This window comes from Hemitrygon akajei, chromosome 20 (assembly GCF_048418815.1).
Source record: "Hemitrygon akajei chromosome 20, sHemAka1.3, whole genome shotgun sequence".
Classification (NCBI taxonomy): Eukaryota; Metazoa; Chordata; class Chondrichthyes; order Myliobatiformes; family Dasyatidae; genus Hemitrygon; species Hemitrygon akajei.
In genome coordinates this window covers 22182672-22203755 of record NC_133143.1, presented here as the reverse complement: position 1 = coordinate 22203755, position 21084 = coordinate 22182672, and the positions used below count along the sequence as shown (strand labels likewise).

The following is a 21084-nucleotide window of genomic DNA, read 5'->3' as shown; positions in this document are numbered from 1 at the left end:
TCCTTACTGATGTTGTGTGCAAGGTTATTGTTGCAACATCACTCAAGCAGCTGATCTTTCTCACTCCTGTACTCCAACTCTGAGATTCTGCCAACAGCACTGTAGACTTGTGTAGCAGTGACAGACTTGTGGATGGTGTTTAAGCTGTGCCTAGCCACACTGTCTTGAGTGCAGAGTGAGTAGAGCAGTGGACTAAGCATGCATCCTTGAGGTGCACCTGAATTAATTGACAGCGAGGAGATGTTGTTACTCATCCACACTCACTGTGGTTTCCCTATGAGGAAGTCTAGGATCCAGTTTTGGAGAGAGATGTAGAGGCCCAGTTTTGAAGCTTGTTGTTTAGTACTGAGGGGTAGTGGTGTTGAACATTGATCTGTAGTCAATAAACAGCAACAATATATATTAATGATCTCCAGGTGGTCCAGGGTTGATTGTGACGTCCACTGTAGATCTATTGTAGGCAAATTGCAGCAGATCAGATCCTTACTCAGGCAGGAGTTGATTCTAGCCATGACCAACCTCTCAAAGCAACTTTCACAGTAGATGCTTCACTGGGTGACGTTGTTGAGTCAGCCAGCCCTGCTCTTCTAGGGCACTGGTATATTGATGCCTTTTGAAGCAGGCAGGTACCTCCTGCAGCTGTAGGGAGAAACTGAATATGTCCTGGAACTCTCCAGCCAGTCGGTTGGAACCATTTTCAGTGCCCTACCATCAGGGTCTGAAGCCTTGCAAGGGTTCACCTTCCTGAAGGATGTTTGATGACAGATCACAGGATCACCAGTTAATGTGGGGATTTGCACAGGTGTAGCTTATTCTCCCTCTGATCTTTCTAATGATCTGAGAGTGGAAGATTCTGCTGGGCTCAAGGACAGCTCTCCTGCTATTATAAGAATGTTGAATGGACTTTTTTTCCCCAGAAAGATGAAGTCTTGACCTCAGTCTACCTTTACACCATATTATCTACCTCACACTGTAACTGTGACTATAACTGTACAACAATATTCTGCATTCTGTTAATTCTTTCACCCTTGTTCTGTATTGATGTACTTGCATATTTAAATTATCTCTGTAGAAAACAATGTTTTACCCTGTATCTCGGTACACATGACAACATTTAGCAAATTGTCATTGAGTACAACTTCATGGGACACAAGTTCAGGATATTCAAGCTAAAACAGAACTGAATTCTACTCGTTGGCCAAATAGTGGAAGTGCCATTATGTAAAGTATTCTTGTAGGAATGAAAACAATTCTTTTTACATAAATAGAATTAACCTACCTATGAGGAAGAGGAGAGACAAGTTAAAAGAATATGAGCTGGAGACATATCGAGAAGGTGCTACAGAACAGGACGTTGAGACAGCGAGTGAAGCTTCATCAGAACCAGAGTATAATTACGAGTTTGCACAGATGGAGGTCATGATGAAAGCTCTCAGCACAAACGGTGAGTGGCAGATTTGTGGCTAAACTGGGTTGATTTCAATATTGATAATAATAGAAACATTAATTGAAATGTGGAGCCACATTTATTATTGATAATAATTAACCTTAAGCTCCACGACAACATCTCATGCATCATCAATCTATGGGCCATAACACTCATGGACTTGGGCTATGTTATTATATTTTTCTGACTATGTTTGACTGCTTTCATAACCATATGCACTATATGTGCTTTGTGCTGTGTATGACTGTTGGTGTTGTGTTTTGCACCTTGGCTCTGGAGAAACACTGTTTCATTTGGCTGTATTGATGTGTATAGTTGGATGATACTTGAACTTGAAACTCAATCTCTTCCAAACAGTTGTGTCCTGCCAGCTTTCCTCAGATTTCTTCTTGATAAGAGATTGTATCCACTAATTTAAGCAGCTGCACCATCACATGATCTACCACCCACCAGTTGTGGGGTCTGCTTCTTGTGTGTTCTTTCTAGGTTTGAAACTTGGAAATGTTTTTTTAGACAAGGCGAGCCCAAGAAATACACATGGGGTCAGTGAACTACTTGGGTGTGATTTGCAATTTGCCCTGATCTGGTGTCTGTTGAGCAGGATGACATCTCTACCACAGAATTCCCATCACTGGAATGTCAGCCTGGACTTTCTGGTGAACTCTCGAATGGAACTTGAACTGACAACTCCCTTGACTCAAGAGACCATAGCATGATTACTGAGATACAGATGTAGCAACTTCAATGAAGTTTTAAAAAAATAAATATCCATGTGTTTTGAATAAGTAGAGGAGTTGCTGTGGTGCTCCAAACTGGTGAATAGGAATTGGTTTTGTATATTTTAAAACATGTTACATAGAACTGTATTTTCACGATTTGTTGCAAGCTGCTATTAACTGCCTCGTGGTGTGCATTTGCAGATCCTGTGCAGAATGTTGTGCAGATACTTGAGAAGCAGTACCTCGAGGAGAAACAAAATGCACTTGAGGAGCAGCGGCTGATGTATGAGCGTGAGCTGGAACTCCTTCGCCAACAGCTGTCTCCAGATAGGCTGCATCGGCACAGCATCGAGAGATTCTCTTACACCCCTCAAACTGCACAGCAAAAAGTGAAGCTTTGGTCTGAGGAGAGGTATGACAATCCGTACAAAACAGGGCAAGTTGTCTTGCTTAATTGTACACAATAGATTACTTCAGTTTCTGTTACTCCCTGTCCACCCCCACAACCCCACATACATGCGCGCACACACCTTATAAAACCACCTTGGGGCAATTTCAGCACCTTCGCGGTGGTAAATGAATGTTTTGCCTTTTCAGTCTCATACGTACTGAATAATGCTGGAAAGGTGCAGTACATACTGTGAAACATTTTCTTTTGCTTTCATTTAATATTATTTATTTTCATTATATACATATTTTTAAAGTCAAAGTAAATTTTATCATCAAAGTGAATACACGTCACCATATACACACTGAGATTCATTTTCCTGCAGGCACACTCAGCAAATCTATAGAATAGTAACGGTAACAGGATCAATGAAAGAAACACGAGAGTGCAGAAGACAAACGGTGCAAATGCAAATATATATAAATAGCAACAAATAACGAGAGCATGAAATAACAAGATAAAGAGTCCTTAAAGTGAGATCTTTGGTTGTGGGAACATCTCAATGGATGTGAAAGTGTAGTTAACTCTTATGTTAAAGAGCCTGATGGTTGTGGGGTTAATTCATCTCCTTGTAAATGGGTCTAAATCCTGGAGCTTCCTATCCAGTGACACTATAGGAGTACCTTCCCCATAAGGTATGCAAGGGACTGAGCAGGTGTTCATCAATATGTCCTTGAGGACAGTTAGGAATAATTGATGAATACTTTCCTTGCCAGGAATATACTGAAAAATTAGTAATTACAAGTGATTCATAACCAAATAAAATCACCAGCTGGAGGAAGGTTTCATCTGCTAGAATCAATAAACTTAGTGGGAAAGGAGAGGAATGTTGATTCACTTTTTCTGTTGTAGGGATCAACTGTTCCGTCACAGTCTGGCGAAGTTGAGAGAGCAGATAGTGAGAGCCAATGCTCTGGTGAGAGAAGCAAATTTCCTGGCAGAAGAGATGAACAAACAGACGGATTACCAAGTAACATTGCAAATCCCAGCAGCAAATCTCAGTGCAAACAGAAAGGTAGGCAGATTCTATGATGTTGCTTAAAAGCTGATTATTTTAATGTAGCAACATTTGTTTTACCTGTCAATTATAATGGGCTGTTGGATTGTTAAATTCATCTTTTCTTTTGAAAGTTGACCTATCGGGAGGGGTGGATTTTGTTTGGGATTATTGCAAAATTCCAGCTGGTTCACACATCATCGGAGAAGTGAATCTGATATTTCAGTTTATGCAGCCGCCACGTGGCTTTGGTTCTGCACTATGTAGTCAGTTCTTCCTGCACTATGTAGTCGGTTCTTCCTGCACTATGTAGTCGGTTCTTCCTGCACCACAAGTGGCTGCAATTGCCAGTCAGTTATAAAACAATTGCTGCAGTAAAGTTCGAACAAATTCACTACGAAAGTCTTCTGAAGATCGCAAATGGATGATTATGATAGATTACAATGTTCCTTGAGGGTGTCATAGCTGGGGGACGTAGTAGGGATAAGCACCCAAACACAAAGCACCCACCATGTATTAAGTGTTCCCAGTGGGGTGCGTCTCAAATAGCCTCTGACAACCAAGTCCAGTTACTGGCCTTTATCTGTGCTCAGCTACTAAGCCTGGCAAAACCATTTCTACTGACTGGAGAAGGGGTAAAGGCGGGTTACTGGCTACTTAGTTGTTTCGGGCAGTTGAGGCTCGTCAGCCGTGGTTGGCAACTTATCTAGGGAAAGGAAAACTTTTATCTCAAACCTCCGCTGCCTTGCATCTATACCCACTCGTGGGGATACCTTTGGGAGTAAACCCCGAGGAAATATCCAGACCTGGAATCTCTAAGGCAGTCCTCTGTTGATTTTAACACTGACTAGCAACTCCTGCTAAACTGAATTGGCCTCTGCTGTTTTGGATTCATCATCTGCATGGAGAGGGGGAGCTTCATATGACAGTGGAGCCACATACCACAAAAGCCAACATTTTTGAAAAGCTTTTTTGTTTCTTAATGATTCTGAATTTCAGTAATTTCTTCTTGCAAGCTCTCTTCCTGCTCTTCCACCTTGCGAAGAAATAGCTTAATTACCCAATCCAGAATTGCCAGATTGTTCAAATCCTTATATCGATTCTGAAAATCCTCCTTTGCTGACTGCAGGTGTAAGCAAATCACCATCTTTGAAAGAGAGTGGCATATTTTCCACGCAGGATAACTATGAGAACATTCTTCTCCCAATGTTTTGCTTATCTATGTCCAATTTTCCAATAAAAGTGGACACTTTTTGCCTGATTAAATTGAAATTCTCACCCTGTAGTTTCATATCTAGAATGTTTGTTTTGTCATACAGATCGGCTGGGTATGCCACATCTCCACATAGAAGTTCAATCTTGTTTCCCAAGTTGTTGTTCATTTTGAGCAAAAATTCGACCACAGTGTCAGAGATCAAAGAAACATTTTAAGCAACAGCCTTTTGACAGCCAAGGCACTTCTATTTAATGGATGAGCTTTAATTTTGTTGATAGCAGATATTGCAAGAGTCACGATTGAAAAAAGTCGCTGGCTAAGGTATTTGGCTGCGAGATGTTGATGATGAATTACACAATGGATTACAAACAGACTTGGAATTTCTGTTTTCATAAGTGCCACCAAACCAGCATGGCGACCTGTCATATACGGTGTTCCATCGTTGCACAAAAAATCATGTTCCTAATCGGAGTACTTTTACCCTCAATATACATTTTGAGCTAATTGTAGATTGATTCATTGTTGATATTTGTTTTTAACTTATTTCAAAAGAGAATCTCTTCATAAACTTTTCCATTTTTGATCAACTTGTGCATATGCCATTAGCAATGCCTCATTGTCTCGCACAGTTGACTCATCCAGTTGTATCCCAAATTCAGTTTTTTGTAACTCTGTGCATAGTTGGTACTCGATGTCTTCACTCATTTCGTCAATACGATGAGCTACAGAGTTATTACTCAGAGCAATTGATTTTAAAATACTGGTATCCATTTTGAGAACAGTGCTGAGCACTTCTGATACAGCAGGCATTATTAATCTTTCACCAATTGTACGAGATTTTCCACACTGGAAATATTATAAGAAGCAATGAGATCACTATCAAGCTCATTTTTAGCTTTCTTGGCAAGTGACTCGAGTGTGCAACACTTTTCAAATGCTTCTTTGATCTTCTGGAACTGAGTCGCCATTTATCGCCTTTTCCGGATTTCTTTTATGGACTGTTCCTGCGATCTTGATGGTTTCATGGCTTCATTACAAATAAATTTTACAAATAAGACACACAGGGTGCCGCTGATCTGATGGGATGGAATAAAACCATACTCCAAGTATGTAACATTGTATTGATACACTTTCTGTAGTTTCTGTTTCTTAGTAGGATTGGAATTCAAGGCTTCACTGCCTTCAGACTCATAGAGATCATAATTATTTATATATTTATTTATCATATCATATTTATCCATCATAAACAGGGCTAAATTTTTTTAAAAAATTAACACAAACTGGGAATGCCTATTGAATGTTGACGACATCAGCGAGTTGACATGGTTGGTCAGGTCTCATGCCTCAAGTTAGGCTGCCACTTACTCCCCCCCCCCCCCCCCCCCCCAATTACCTGTTTCCTCTAACTTCCCCTTAGGACATGTAACCACCCCCGATTACTGCCCTGACAGTTCAGTACAGGTAACCTGTCATGTTATAGAGAGGTTGTGTTCCTGAAAAATGACCTGCTTCATGATTTCCTGAAATGCAAAGCCTTAGTTATCATCTGCACTTTCACCAAGAATGAGCAGTGAAAAGGAATTTTGTGTTTATTAATTTTCTTTTTTAAAAAATTCCCTGAGAGTGAATTTTATCATATATCTCAAATTTCTGTTTTGTGATTTGTAAGGACAAATTTCTGTAACCTGAATGGCTCCATCGCAGGTGTTCCCTATATTTTATTCACAGGAGGTACATTGCTATTTTTCTCAAATGCTTGCTCAAAAAATTACAGATAATTACTTCAAGGAGGCCACATCAGTAATCTGTAAATTACACGATGCAGCATTCAGTCAGAGTCTTACAGTAGAGAAATAGGCTTCTTGGCCAAGAATCCATTTAGTCTTGAACAGATTCAATTTGATTCCTTCCACATTCCTATCAGCTCTTTGCTCCCCTCTAATCTCCACACTAGGGGCAATTTACAGTGGCCAGTTAATCCACCAGCCTGCATGTCTTGGGGATGTGGGGGTAAGTGGAGCACCCTGGGGAAACCTCTGCAGAGAGTGGGAGAGAATGTGCAAACTACACAGACAGAGCTGGACAACAGGGTCACAGCTCCACTGGCCGTGCTTCTCTGCCGCCTTTCCACTCACTGTTTACTCCTTCAGAAGTCTGCGTTTTGGCTCTAGTCTAATGTAGGGTCCTCTGTGTACAAATTCTCATGAATCTGAGCAGACGCTTTCCAAAAATGTTTTTGTTTCAGGTGCTGTGTTCAATGTATGTTGTATCTTCTCTTTAGTTTTCATGTAGATGGGCAAAGGGGTGCAACATGCCAGCTTTCACTGATTTACAGTTTGCTCCATGCTTTGAATCTGTTGTTCATCAAAACAGAGAGGAGCAATTGTAAGCGAATCTGCCATCCAAGTTCGACGCAAGGGAAAAGGTACCCAAGTGTGGGCAATTGAGAAGCTGGAGAACAAACTGATTGATATGAGAGATCTCTATCAAGATTGGAAAGAGAAAAACATGGTTGAATATGTAAGTGCAGGGTATACATACATACATACATACAGAATCATTTGTGGGGCTGGGGAATTTGTAACGTGTTTCATTGCTTCACATAGAATGTTGCCATTTACCAATTAGAGTTGCCGTGTAAGAGTGGTTATGTAGGGCATACTGGAGAACAAATATGCTACATTAAACAGTGTTGGAATCTGAATTTTGTTTCCCAATTCCATCCACTAATGAATTTCCACTCCACTGAAACTGCTGGAATAATTCACTGTGCTGATATACCAGTGGCTAATTTCCATGCTAGGTGACTTCTGCTAACAGCTTGGCAAACTGCAGGCTCCTCCACAACTGATTCTAACTTATCTGGTGCTCGAATACAAAGACTTTGACTTTCACTATCAGTTAGGAATTTAGTGAATTGTGTTCTTGTGAGTTTTTAGCCTGCCCCAGAAAGGTTAACAGATTATCGAGGCTGACATCGAGGCAGGGATGAGAACATGTTGTACCGCCACAAGCACTTTTTTTATATATTACAAATTCAGCAAAAATTCTGTGTGCTTTGAGTTGGATCTGGAATTGCCATGGCCTTTGTTTTTAAGGAACATTGCATGCTTATTCTACTTTATGTGCTTACTGGTTGTAAATTTGGTTTAGAATTTTAACAAGTGTAACTCCACGAGAGTATTGATTGGTGTTTGAGCTCTTTGGAATATCAGAAAGCACTTTATTTCAGCTAGGGATCTTTTTTTAAATAATTTTTTTAATTGAATTTTCAAATGGTTACAGAAGGAAAAAAAAATTATCAACCCTTTCCCCCCTCCCCCCTAACATATCCCTGTAGAGAGAGAAAAAAAAGAGAAGAAAAAAGAAAGAAAGAAAGAATGCCTGGATATCGGAAGATCCCCACATGCTCCATGGAGTTCATAATAGCTTTAGTATATATATTTATTTATTTCCCCGGATAACCAATAATTTTATCTTTGGAGCACCTATATATTTAATCCTATCTTTTGTAAATAAGGGCGCCAAATTTTCAGAAATATTTCATATTTTTCTCTTAAATTATATGTAACTTTTCCCAGTGGAATGCAGCTGAAAATTTCATTGGCTACTGCCAATGCAATTTTTATGAATTCTTTCTGATATTTATTCAGTTTGGATTTCGGTTTTATCCCTTCAATATTGCCTAGTAAAAATAATGTTGGATTATGTGGAAGTTGTGTTCCAATAATTTGTTCCAATAAAACTCTTAAATTTGTCCAAAAAGGTTGAATTTTAAAACAAGACCAAGTAGAGTGTAAAAAAGTACCAATTTCTTGATTACATCAGAAACATTGATCAGATAAATTTGGGTTTAATTTATTTATTTTTTGTGGTGTAATTATATAATTGATGTAAAAAATTATATTGCACTAATCTTAACCAGACATTTGTTGTATTTGTCATACTGTCAGGACATAGTCTTGACCAACTTGTTTCTTCAATTTTAATATTCAAATCAGTTTCCCATTTTTGTCTTGACTTATGAATTCCTTATTTAATTGCCTGTTTTTGAATCAAACTATACATACAAGAAATAAATTTTTTAATTTTTCCTTTTTGAATTAAAGTTTCTATTTCATTAGGTTTCAGCAATAACATCGTTTGACCCAATTTATCTCTTAAATAAGCCCTTAATTGGAAATAACAAAAAAGAGTGTTGTTTGATATTTTGTATTTATTCTTTAATTGATCAAATGACATTAACAGCTAGGGATCTTGGAACCACCTCCAGAACCTGTTCTTGCACTGTGAACAAGCACAATCCAGATCTTTAAACAGTTTACCTACTGGATAAGTGAATTAATGATAAGTGTATGAATTGGGTTTTATTTCAAGAAAAATTAAGTATAAAGTGAAAACTGTTGCTATTAATATGTTCGAATTTATCATCTAAAGCTCCAGTTTCACTTGTTTCACTCATAGATCAAGAGAATTTTAATTCTTACTATAATCTATTGTGTGTTTTTTTTCCTTAAATCACATTTAAGTACAATAAAATTCTCAGTAAACACGGAGACCCTTTCTACGAACCCCAAGAAAACCATAACTTGATTGGTGTTGCCAATGTCTTCTTGGAATGCCTTTACCATGATGCAAAACTTGAGTATGCTGTTCCCATCATCAGCCAGCAGGGGGAGGTGAGTGTTGGCATAACATGAGCATTTCTTAAATTCTGCATCGATTTAGTAAAGTTATTCCTTTCTGTATTTTAGCTAAAAGAGAAATGTAATTGGATGTGTCTGTTTAGTTCCTGGCCAGTTGATTGTAAGACATAAAGCAACATTATTTGCTCAATGAACAGAGAGAAAGTCCGAGGGAAATGCATAAAATGGTTAAATTTCCCCTATGGAATTGAATCCAGGTTGCTGGCCGGCTCCATGTTGAAGTAATGCGGGTTAATGGTGCGATTCCAGAACGTCAGGATGGTGGAGATGATTCTTCAGAGAACTCGAGTGAAAGTGGGAGCTGTGAAGTAATGGACAATAATGGTGAGATTGTGCACATGGCAAAGAAATTGACCTGCAGGGTAAGTGAGAATTACCCTCATTACCATTGTAAATCCTTGGAATACTGGTTAACCAGTTAGTATTCTTTTAACATCAAATAAAGTTGAAGGGGAGAGAAGGGGGATAAAAAAAAACCTTCTGGCTCATTATCACATGTATCTTGAAAATTTAGAAAAAAGAACAAACAATTGTATATAATTTTCCTAAATTTGATGAAGTTTTGATGGAAGAGGTTTCTATTTTCAAAATTTCTGACTTGTATAATGCTTGGCTTTTCAATCCACCATCCCTCCTCTACTATCACTGCTAGTGCTTGGTTTTGATAAAAATGGAATGACCTGAACTGAATGTGGGAAGAGAGATTACACTGGCCGTTTCCCAGCTGGAGCAGTGTACCTACTAACAGTCTTAAATTTCCAGTGAAGAGTGTCCAGTTCTCCTTAGCCAAATACAGACGTGAGGAAGGATTTGAAATAAACATTGTGAAGGAAAAGGTAATAGAGGGGGTTTTAATTGGGCGGAATGGTAATGTAGCAGTTAGTATAACACTATTACAGAACCTATGGCCCAGTTTCAACTCTCTATGTAAGGAGTTTGCATTTTCTCCCTGTGACTGTGCGGGTTTTCTCTGGTTTCTCCCAAATTCCTCCTGCATTCCAAATATATGAATTTAAAGATTAAATGGTTACATGGGTGCAACTGGGCAACGTGCTCATTGGGCCATGAGGCCCTGTTACTGCACAGTGTCTCTAAATAAATAAATAAATGGAGGCACAAGAGACTGCACATGTTGGAATTTGGAGCACTGAACAATCTATTAGAGGAACTCAGCGGATCGAGCAGTATCAGTGGGGAGAAAGGAATTGTCACCGATTTGGGATAGAACCCTGACTCAGTACCTGAAATGCCAACAATTCCTTTCCTCCCACAAATGCTGTTCGACGTACAAATTCCTCCTGTTGTGTTTGAGGGTATTTTAATGCTTGTTCATATTATAGAGCTCGGTTGCTCTAACTCTAATGTATGTTAATTTGTATAGAAGCAAACTTAGAAATCACGTGGAGATGTTGCTCCAGTTACGGGCGATGTATTAAAAACCAGTGCGTACCAGGAGACCAGTCAAAGCTGATCTACCTGAGCATGGATTTGGTGCAGGTTTTTCATTCCCAGTTGATGAGATTATCGGTGAAACTTCGGTTTGATAATAGAACGGTGGCTACAGGAAGACTTAATTAAGTAACAGACTAGGTCCTAATTACAGAACAAAATTATTATCCACACATCTAACAGTAAATCCAGTTTTCTGTTACAACAATGAGTGCATGCTATAACATTATTAGTGAAGTTCCTGTAAGCTGAATGTTGACACTCTGCATTCCATGTCTCTACTTTTGTCTCTGGTTCCCTGTTACCACATTAGCACAGTCCACATCCCTATTTACTGATTATTAGACCTCACTATTCTGCCCTCTACAATAGTTCATACAGAGGATAAAAGTAGAGGTATAGGAAGTCAGTGGAAGCATACCAAGGTGTAAGGATAAGATCTGTTGGTGAAGGAGCAAATCTTTATTGGAGACTGTCATTGGCCAAATTAACAGTGGTGATGAATTAGCATGTAGGACAAAGATAGATGTGTGGTGGAGAGTACAGTAATAGTGACTGGTTGCATCAAGGTCTGGTATGGAAACATCAATGTCCTTGAACGGAGAATCCTACAAGAAAAGTGGGTATGGCCCAGTCCATCACAGGTAAAGCCCTCCCAACCATTGAGCACATCTACACAGAGCACTGTCACAGGGTAATTTCACTTGCCCCATCACTGAACTGTTCCCACAACCTATGGACTTACTCACTTCATCTCATGTTCTCAATATTTATTGTTTATTAATTTATCATTAGTATTATTTCTTTTGTATTTGCATAGTTTCTTGTCTCTTACACATTGATTATTTGTGCATCCAGTTGGGTGCAGTCTTTCATTAGTTCTATTAAGATTCATGCATTTACTGTGTATACCCGCAAGAAAACAAATTTCATGGTTGTATATGGTGACATAAATGTACTTTGATAATAAATTTACTTTGAACTTTGAGATTGTACAATACAAGAGAGAAAATGAAGTTGAGGCACACTGGAGAGATTGAGCCTCAAGGTAATCAAAAGCTTGCCATTACCTTTAGTATAGAGGTGGATAATATTCTAAAGATGAAAAATTCACTGCAACTCAAAAGTGAAATTCTAAATTTAGAAATAAAATCTTTGTATGTATTGCTACCAGTAATTTCATTTTAATGAAGTTTGGGTTGATGAGAAGCTTTTCAAATCATTATATTGTCTCAACAGGTAAAAATAAAAGAAGCAACAGGACTGCCAATCAATCTATCAAACTTCGTATTCTGCCAATATGTCTTCTGGGAGCACTCTGAACAAACAGTTGCACCCCCAATGGTCAATCCAGACATGGCTTCGATCAAAAACAAGGCCGTTCAGTACACAGTGAAATTTGATCACAGTAAGGTGAGCAGGCCGTCACAGAGACATGCAATCATACAGCCCAAAAACAGGCCCTTGGCCCACTACAGATGTGCCAGTCTTTTGCCTATCGACACAAATCCATTTACCTACATTTGGTCTGCATCCTTGTATGCCTTGCCCATTTAAGTGTCTGCCAAATATGGTAATTATATCACTTTCCATAACTTTGTCTGGAAGTGTCAGAGATACCAACCATTCTCTTATATTAAAAGAAAACTTAACTCACTGTTCCCTTTTAAAATTCCTCCTCAAATCTCACAGCTATGTCCTCCTGCCTTTGATATGCCTACCACGTGAAAAAAAAACTTTTTATGTCCTATTTATGCCTTATCATAATCTTATATATACTTTTGTCAGGACACCCTTCAATCTTCTTTGCTCCAGGAAAAACAAACATAGCCAATCCAGTCTCTACCCATTGAATCTCCTCTATATTCTCCAATGCAAACACATCCTATAGTGTGGTGACCAAAACTGCACATTGGAGATATATATATTTATTCTACAATGGTCAAAGCTAAAAAGCTCTGTAATCACTGTGTTTCCACATTTATAATTTAAAAAAATATTCTAGAAGACTGGATTTTAGTGTGAAATGAGCACATGGGTTGAAAACTGTAGTCTATTTCATTGGATTTCATTCTAAATCATGAAGTAAGTACTAAGTTTACACGTGCCATTCCAGGATTTTGTGGTGCATGTTACGGAGGAATTTCTGGAGTTTATCTCTGAAGGAGCGCTAGCTATTGAAGTCTGGGGGCATCGGTGTGCGGGTAATGGCAGAACTACGTGGGAAGTCGATGCTCTGCAAGCAAAAACACGCACTCTACGTGACAGGTACAGAGCAGCTTCCTGTACGTGATGTGCACAGGCGGTGTTTTAAATTTCAAGATTCTATTACCTTAAGATCTTCAATTATTCATTTATGTTTTATTATATTAAATGAGATGCTGCCTTCCAATTACGCGTATATATGCAAAATGCAGTTTCAAGCTGTACAAAACGTTTTACTGATGGTGCACTTAACAACTGAGATGCTTGTTTTCGCTGTACTAAGTAAGTGATGTTGAGTTTTAGTGTGGTAAATGGAATTTTTGTATGGCTGCACACACCAAATGCTGGTGGAATGCAGCAGGCCAGGCAGCATCTATAGGAAGAAGTACAGTTGACGTTTCGGGCCGAAACCCTTCGTCAGGATGAAACGTCGACTGTTCTTCTTCCAATAGATGCTAACTGGCCTGCTGCGTTCCACCAGCATTTTGTGTGTGTCGCTTTAATTTCCAGCTTCTGCAGATTTCCTCATGTTTGCGTTTTTGTATGGCTGTTTATTACCTCTCTTCACTCACCAATCTATCTTTCGATTATCTTACTGTATTGTCCGCCTATCCTCATTACGACAAAAGCTTACTAAACTAGCTTCAAACTTAGAAATTTAAGACATTTTTCAGTACTGGCATTGTTCTTTCCGAAGCAATTCTGTTGAGTCTCACCAATTCAAAGTGAGATATTAAACACTCGACTACCAATGCATCTCATTTTTTAATCTTTTACTAATGAGGGGGCACGGCATTCCACTTTTACCCAAGTTGGAGGTGTTGGTATGTGCACGGGCAGTGTTTTATCAAATGCTGTTGGCCACCTAGCAGTGCCTGGAACTCTTCCCTCATGCGGTTGGCTTTCTGCTGAAATAGATGGAGTGAAGTCACACGTAGAATTGAGATGTGGATCTCAGTGCAGGAACTGAATGAGATGGGAGACTACACAGCAGTGGAGCTGACTCAGGCCAAGGATGTCAACACAGGGGGCGTCTTCCAGATTAGACAGGTACTTGGACTTTATAAAATATTGCTAATTGAGGGAAGGATCCTATTGTAACGTCCAAAATACAAATGACTTACAATAATGATGGAAATTTGAGTAATTTATTTTCTGTTTTCCAAAGTACAATGGATACATTGAAATATTTAAATAATTGGTAACATTTTTGTTTATTGCATTTTATGAAATAGTAGTCCTGCAACATTTTACCATGTTAAAGATTGTACACAAATGTGTGTTGCTTGTGGCATTCAGTTGTTTGTGTACTATTTTATGCCCCCTGTTTAGAGCTACTGAATGTGGAGCTTTGCTTATGATTGTTGGAGTTCATTTGTTCCTTTACTACATTTTGTATTCATTTGAACTGAACTCCATCTTGTTTGTGTGTTTGTTTTGATCAGGGTCAGTCTCGTAGGATTGAGGTCAATGTTAAACCTGTCCAGCACTCGGGGACATTGCCACTTATGGTGGAGGCTATATTGTCTGTTTCCATAGGATGCATTTCTGTCAGGTCCATTAAACTGCAGAGACCTTTGGATAGTTATCAGGTAAGGAATTTGCTTAAAGTTAAGGGAGGTTACACAGCTGCCTTAACTGAGACCATGTTATGAATCTCAATCAACTGAAAAATTTTAAATTCTTCGTAGGCAAATTAAAATATATGCTGCTAAACATGAACAGCAAAAGAAATATGATTACTCTTGTTTTGAGGGAAAAGAACTGAAACAAGTTCATGTACTATATTGCTTGCAGAAGAGATTAAAAGGTTTTTATTTTAAAAAAGGTAATTTTTGATGTGGAGTAACTCCATTGAGTTTATTGGCATGATCTGTGCCATATCTGTGCTAATCAATGCAGAAACTGCTGAATAGAATATATGAAACTTGTGATATAATGTCCTGGTTTCCTGGGAGGTACTTCAATTGCCAGACCTCCAAAGTATCCTCAATTTTCCACTTTTAATGAAATCTGCAGAAGTACCAGCTGACCACAAAAAAAAGGTGCTGGAACCTCAGGTCCCTGAAAAATCACTGAGCTGATGAGAGAGGAAGATTTGTTCTCCTTTCTGCTCCTAATGTTTTTTTCTTCCCTCTTGCTATGAGGTTACGTGTAATTCAGGATGTATTATTTTAGTGAGTCTTTTAGATTGGATATTTGAATGTCATAGAAACATATGCTCTCAAATTTCCAAATTATATATTTTTAATGAGAGTTGATTACTTAAAATAATCCTTGTTTTTTTGAAAGGGTGCTCACTTTGCATTTATATTTCTTTAATTGGATGGCAGTGATTTTTTGTGGCCTTTTTTTCTAAATCCTTTTAAAGTCAGTCAAGTTTCCCGAGTTCATTAGTTGCAGTGTGTTCCATTGAGTTTAATAGAAACATGGAAAACCTACAGCACAATACAGGGCCTTTGGCCCACAAAATTGTGCTGAACATATCTCTACCTTAGAAATTACTAGGCTTACCTATAGCCCTCTATACCTATCTAAAAGTCTCTTAAAAGACCCGATCGTATCCACCTCCACCACTGTTGCCGGCAGCCCATTCCACGCACTCACCACTCTCTGAGTAAAAAACTTACCCCTGTCATCTCCTCTGTACCTACTCCCCAGCACCTTAAAACTATGTCCTCTTGTGGCAACCATTTCAGCCCTGGGAAAAAGCCTCTGACTATCCACACGATCAATGCCTCTCATCATCTTATACACCTCTTATCAGGTTACCTCTCATCCTCTGCCGCTCAAAGGAGAAAAGGCTGAGTTCATTCAACCTATTTTCATAAGGCATGCTCCCCAATCCAGGCAACATCCTTGTAAATCTCCTCTGCACCCTTTCTATGGCTTCCACATCCTTCCTATAGTGAGGCGACCAGAACTGAGCACAGTACTCCAGGTGGGATCTGTCCAGGGTCCTATATAGCTGTAACATTACCTCTCGGCTCCCAAGTTCAATTCCACGATTGATGAAGGGCAATACACCGTACACCTTCTTAACCACAGAGTCAACCTACACAATTTAATGAATTCATTCATTGTCAAAGGTGCCTTACCTTCAGACTTTTCAGCTCTCCGAACGCCTTCTCCTTAGTAATAGCAATGACAGTCACTTCTACCCCCTGACACTCTCGTATTTCTGGCGTTTTGCTCATGACTTCCACAGTGAAGACTGTGGAAAATACTTAATAAGTTCCTCCACCATTTCTTTGTAGCCTATTACTACATCTCCAGCATCATTTCCCAGTAGTCTGATATTCACTCTTGTCTCTCTTTTACTCCATGCCCTGATTATATGAAAAAAACTTTTGGAATCCTTTTATGTGTTACTGACTAGCTTAACTTCCTATTTCATCTTTTCTCTCCTTATGGCTTTTTTAGTTGCCTTCTGTCAGTTTTCAAAAGCTTCTCAATTCTTTACCTTCCCACAAATCTTTGCTATATTATATACCCTCTCTTTTGTTTTTGTGCTGTTTTTGACTTCTCTTGTCAGCCACGGTTGCCTCATTGGTCCTTTAGAATACTTCTTCACCTTTGGGATGTATCCTTCCTGCATCTTCCAAATTTCCCCCAGGAACACCAGTCATTGCTGGTTGACACTCACCCCTGCTTGCGTCCCCTTCCAGTCAATTTTGGCCAGCTCCTCTCTCATGCCTCTAACATACCATCCTGGTGTCTTTTTCACATCCCCAGAATCTGCATTCTGGTCCTCTAATTATGGAATCCCCTATGATTACTGCATTCCTCTTCTCTGCCCTTCCCTTCTGAGCCACAGAGCCACTCAATGCCAGAGACCTGGTTGCTATGGCCACCCCCCGGTAGGTCACCGCTCCAACAGTATCCAAAGCGGTATACTTATTATTGGGAGGGGGGAGGAATAGCCACAGAGTTACTCTGCACTGGCTTCCTATTCCCTTTCCCTCTCCGGACAGTCACCCAGGTACCTGCCTCCTGCACTTAGGGATGACTATCTCTCTGTAGCTCCCATCTATCACCTCCTCAATTCTCCAGTATGAGCTGAAGGTCGTCCAGCAGCAGCTCTAATTCCTTAACACAGTCTTAAACAAGCTACAGCTCGATGCACTCGGTGCAAATGTAGTTATTAGGGAGACTGGCGGTCTCTCAGAGTTCCCATATCTCACACAAAGAGCATACCAAAACCTCCGAACCAATTCTCAGCATGTAACTAACGGGAAAAAGAATTGCTTAGGGTCTGCATCATTCATTGCCCAAGCTGGACCACTCTAACACTGCCCCACTCACACAATGGCCACTTCACTTAGACGTCCCTTTTATAATTCCCTATGCTGAATGCAGTCCACCAAGAAGAGCCAAAAGCGCCCAAGCTCTGTTGCGTTACGTCACCAGCGAACAACCTCTTGTGCTGATTGCAGCCTAGTTTTGTCAGCTCAGTAATTACTAATGCCTCTGCGTTGTAACAAAATGCAATGTGAATAAATACCCTTTGAAAAGTCTTTCCATTAACTTGTTTATAGCCCATCCAAATCTTGTCTCGAGTTACCGCTGTTCAACTTAATATCTTACTGTATTGTTTGAATTTTGTTTTTTCTTTTGATATATGCATAATTTTGATTAATCCAAAGTAATGTGCACTTGTTACAAATCATGTAAAACCTGAAGTGATAAAGTGGTCTTGTGAACTGTTTCAAAGGTGTTTTTACTAAGTTTATTTTCTCCTGCCAGAAAGAGGAGGAGGAGGATATGGATAGTTACCAGGTATTGTTGCTACCATTAGCTACATGGCATGAAGCTCAACACTGGCCAGCATCAGCAAATGACTCACAAGTTAGGCAATGGAGATGGAAACATTAGGTTTTAACATGCATTGCGTGCACTTTCTAAACATCGCTGTTTTAATACGCAGTTGTAATTCTCCAAGGTGCAATAAATTTTGCATAGCACTGGGAATTAATATTTCTTCTAATCATGCTTGAATTAACATTATGACAATTGTTTGAAGGCATTTAAAATCAGGTTATTACTTGTTACTAGAATCAGAAATTTTCAGCTGCAATGTTGATACATGCAATGCGGAAGGTATCCTTGCGTAGGCTGGTTAATGGCGAGCAGTAACGATTGTAGAAAGCTGCAGTAAATGTATGGGAATAAAGTTGGTGTGAGTTCGTACAGAATAATTTGTTATTGGGTTACAATTCCATTTTCCACCTTCATGATGATCACGGATACAAGAAATTTATGCTGTGCTTTCTTGCAGCCAGTGCGTCTCTGACAGTTCGTCAACTTGTCACCTCAGTAATTTAGAATGCTGCTTCAAGCTTTGACAACATTTTGTTGTTTTCTTCCCAGACTCTTTTACAACCCAGTCAGGTATTGAAGTCCCATTTCATTGTCCTGTATGACATCTTGTGGAATCCGGCATGGTTGAAGTCATCTATCCATCAGATCATTAAGCAAAGTATCTTAAACTTCAACATTTATAATGTTTCCATAATTAAGGAAATAGACAAGTGACATCTTTTCCACAGACTTCTAGTTCAGTACACTTATAAGTTAGTTCAGTACAATTATAAGTTATAGAGAAGTTATGCTTCTATAAAAATCAAACATTAATCTGCACCTCAGTTTGAAGAATTGATCAGGATTTAAACTAAAACTTGTTAATCTATATAAAAGGAGCTTTGATTATAGAAAGTAAATATATATTTTGCTATTCCACTGTATGCTAATAATAAATAGGAAAATGTTGAATACTCCTTTCCAAATTCTGATCATGGTACTTAGTTTTAATCAAGAAATCAGTTGAATCAGTTCAGTTCTCATGTTACTTGCTAAAAGTCAAAGTAGCTGGAATCCAAAGTTCCTCCGGCACTTTGTGTGTGTTGTTCCAAAAAAACAGTGGTTACTACAGCTCAACAGTTGCTGAAAATTTTCAGTCACATTATTTCTACAGATTAATAGTGGCTATGATCATGGCAGCTATAATATTGTCAGATCTGTGAGATATTAATGCTTTACCTGCCTATATCCATATGTAGTTCCATTTTGGAATATCATAAGATATTAAATCTTACATTCCCATTTTTTCATGACTTGGGTATCACATTTTAGTAGAATTTTTCTCTAGACCTAAATGAAACTGTCCCTCAAAGTTATTTGGTCATCGTGAAATTGTTCTTTTTTGTAATAATTTGATTAAGACAAATAAGTACCAACCAGTACAAAACAAAAAGGGGTGATGCGCGGTAATTTTTAACAATTCCCATATCCATAGAACAATGAACATTACACTCAGTAATGATCTGGAAAGGATCTCTGGCCAATTATTTTGACTGGTGCTAATTCTGCCTGGACAAAAAATGGCAATGAGGCTTTGAGTTAAGTCTCAATGAGCAGACATTTCATCCCGTTGGAGGTATAATCAATGCCACAACTATACACTCAGTCGCTTAGGTGAAGTGTAGTACGTATGGTGTGTTTAAATTCAGAAGGGAGGGAGCCAATTATTTAAGTGAATATAGGGGACATTGTCTTGAAGTAACCATGTCCATATTAGAACATGTAGGCAGAATTCTTTAACCAAATTATTTTTAAAATATTTTGCCAGCCCAGTTTTAATGATACTGGTCCACTATTTAACAATAATAGAATTGTACAGCATGACAGTAGGCCTTTAGCCCAGCTGGAAATGCTGATCAAAATGCCCTATCGAAATTAGTCCCATTTGCCAGTATGTGGCTCATAACCGCCTAAACCTTCCCAATCCATGCACCTGTCCAATTGTCTTTTAAAAGTTACCATTGTACCTGCTTCAAACACTTCCTCTGGCAACTTATTCCACATGGATATGACCCTTTCTGTAAAATATAAATTCTTCTAAAGTTCCTTTAAAATTCTCCCCTTTTAGCTTAAACCTTTGCCTTCTACTTCTATTAGAAGTAGAAGAGAAAAACCGAGTGAATTTACTCTATTTATGCTTCTCATGGTTTTGTATACCTCTATGAGATCTCCTCTTGGTCTCTTACACTCTAAAAAATAAAGTTTCTATTCCCAAAAACCCAGTCTCTCAAATCCTGGCAGCATCGTTATAAATCTTATGTGCACTCTTTCTGGTTCAAAGATTTAAGATTCGAAGTATATTTGTTATCAAAGTACGCGTGCACTATGCAACCCTGAAATTTTCCTGCCCCACAGACAGTCACAAAGCAAAGAACAACCATGGAACCAACCTGTTCAAATTAAAACTTCAAACCTCAAACCCCACACACACGAATGGCAACAGAAAAATGAGTGAAAACACAGAACATAAAACACAAAATCAAATTTCCCATAAAGGTAGTGCAACAAAAACTGAACACAAATGTAGCCTCTACAGAACTGCACCATGACTTCTCAAGTTTTATTTACGCAATGCCCTGACCGATGAAGGCTAGTGTGTCACCACCCTGCGTACCAGTGATTCCACTTTCAGTGAACAATGTACTTGTACTCCAAGGCATCTCAGTCCTACAACACTTCCCAGGGATTCACTGTGAAAGTTCGACCTGGATTTGACTTTCCAAAGTGCAACACCTCACACTGATCTGAATTAAACTCCATTTGCCATTCCTTGACCCATTTAGATATTCAAGGCCCACCTCCCCTGTAATTTTTGATTACCTGAATTGCATTGTCCACCATATCACCTATTTTAGTGTCATCTGTAAACTTACTAACCATGCCATGTATTTTCTTACCCAAACTTTTGATACACGTAACAAATAACAAAGAGCCCAGCACACTACTAGTCACAGGCCTCCAGTCTGAGAAACAACCTTCCACCATCACCCTGTGCTTTCCACAGTCAAGCCAATTGTGTATCTTGTTAGTCAGCTGC

The 21084-nt window shown here is 39.0% G+C and overlaps 1 protein-coding gene across 5 annotated transcripts in view; it reads left to right on the top strand.

The window, feature by feature from the left end:
* kif13a (kinesin family member 13A) overlaps positions 1-21084 on the top strand; it is a 235687-nt gene that overhangs the window by 158172 nt on the left and 56431 nt on the right. For 3 of the 5 annotated variants that reach the window (XR_012095681.1, XM_073024005.1, XM_073024007.1), the window contains exons 16-26: positions 1269-1444; positions 2368-2578; positions 3467-3629; positions 7201-7347; positions 9357-9506; positions 9731-9895; positions 12222-12395; positions 13099-13250; positions 14105-14237; positions 14633-14779; positions 17934-17966. Coding sequence is in view for 4 of the 5 variants with exons in the window: in XM_073024005.1 (XP_072880106.1) it covers positions 1269-1444; positions 2368-2578; positions 3467-3629; positions 7201-7347; positions 9357-9506; positions 9731-9895; positions 12222-12395; positions 13099-13250; positions 14105-14237; positions 14633-14779; positions 17934-17966 (1651 nt within the window). In the remaining variant the exon portion in view is untranslated. The remainder of the gene's footprint in view (positions 1-1268; positions 1445-2367; positions 2579-3466; positions 3630-7200; positions 7348-9356; positions 9507-9730; positions 9896-12221; positions 12396-13098; positions 13251-14104; positions 14238-14632; positions 14780-17933; positions 17967-21084) is intronic. The other 2 variants (XM_073024008.1, XM_073024006.1) reach the window with 1 other exon arrangement.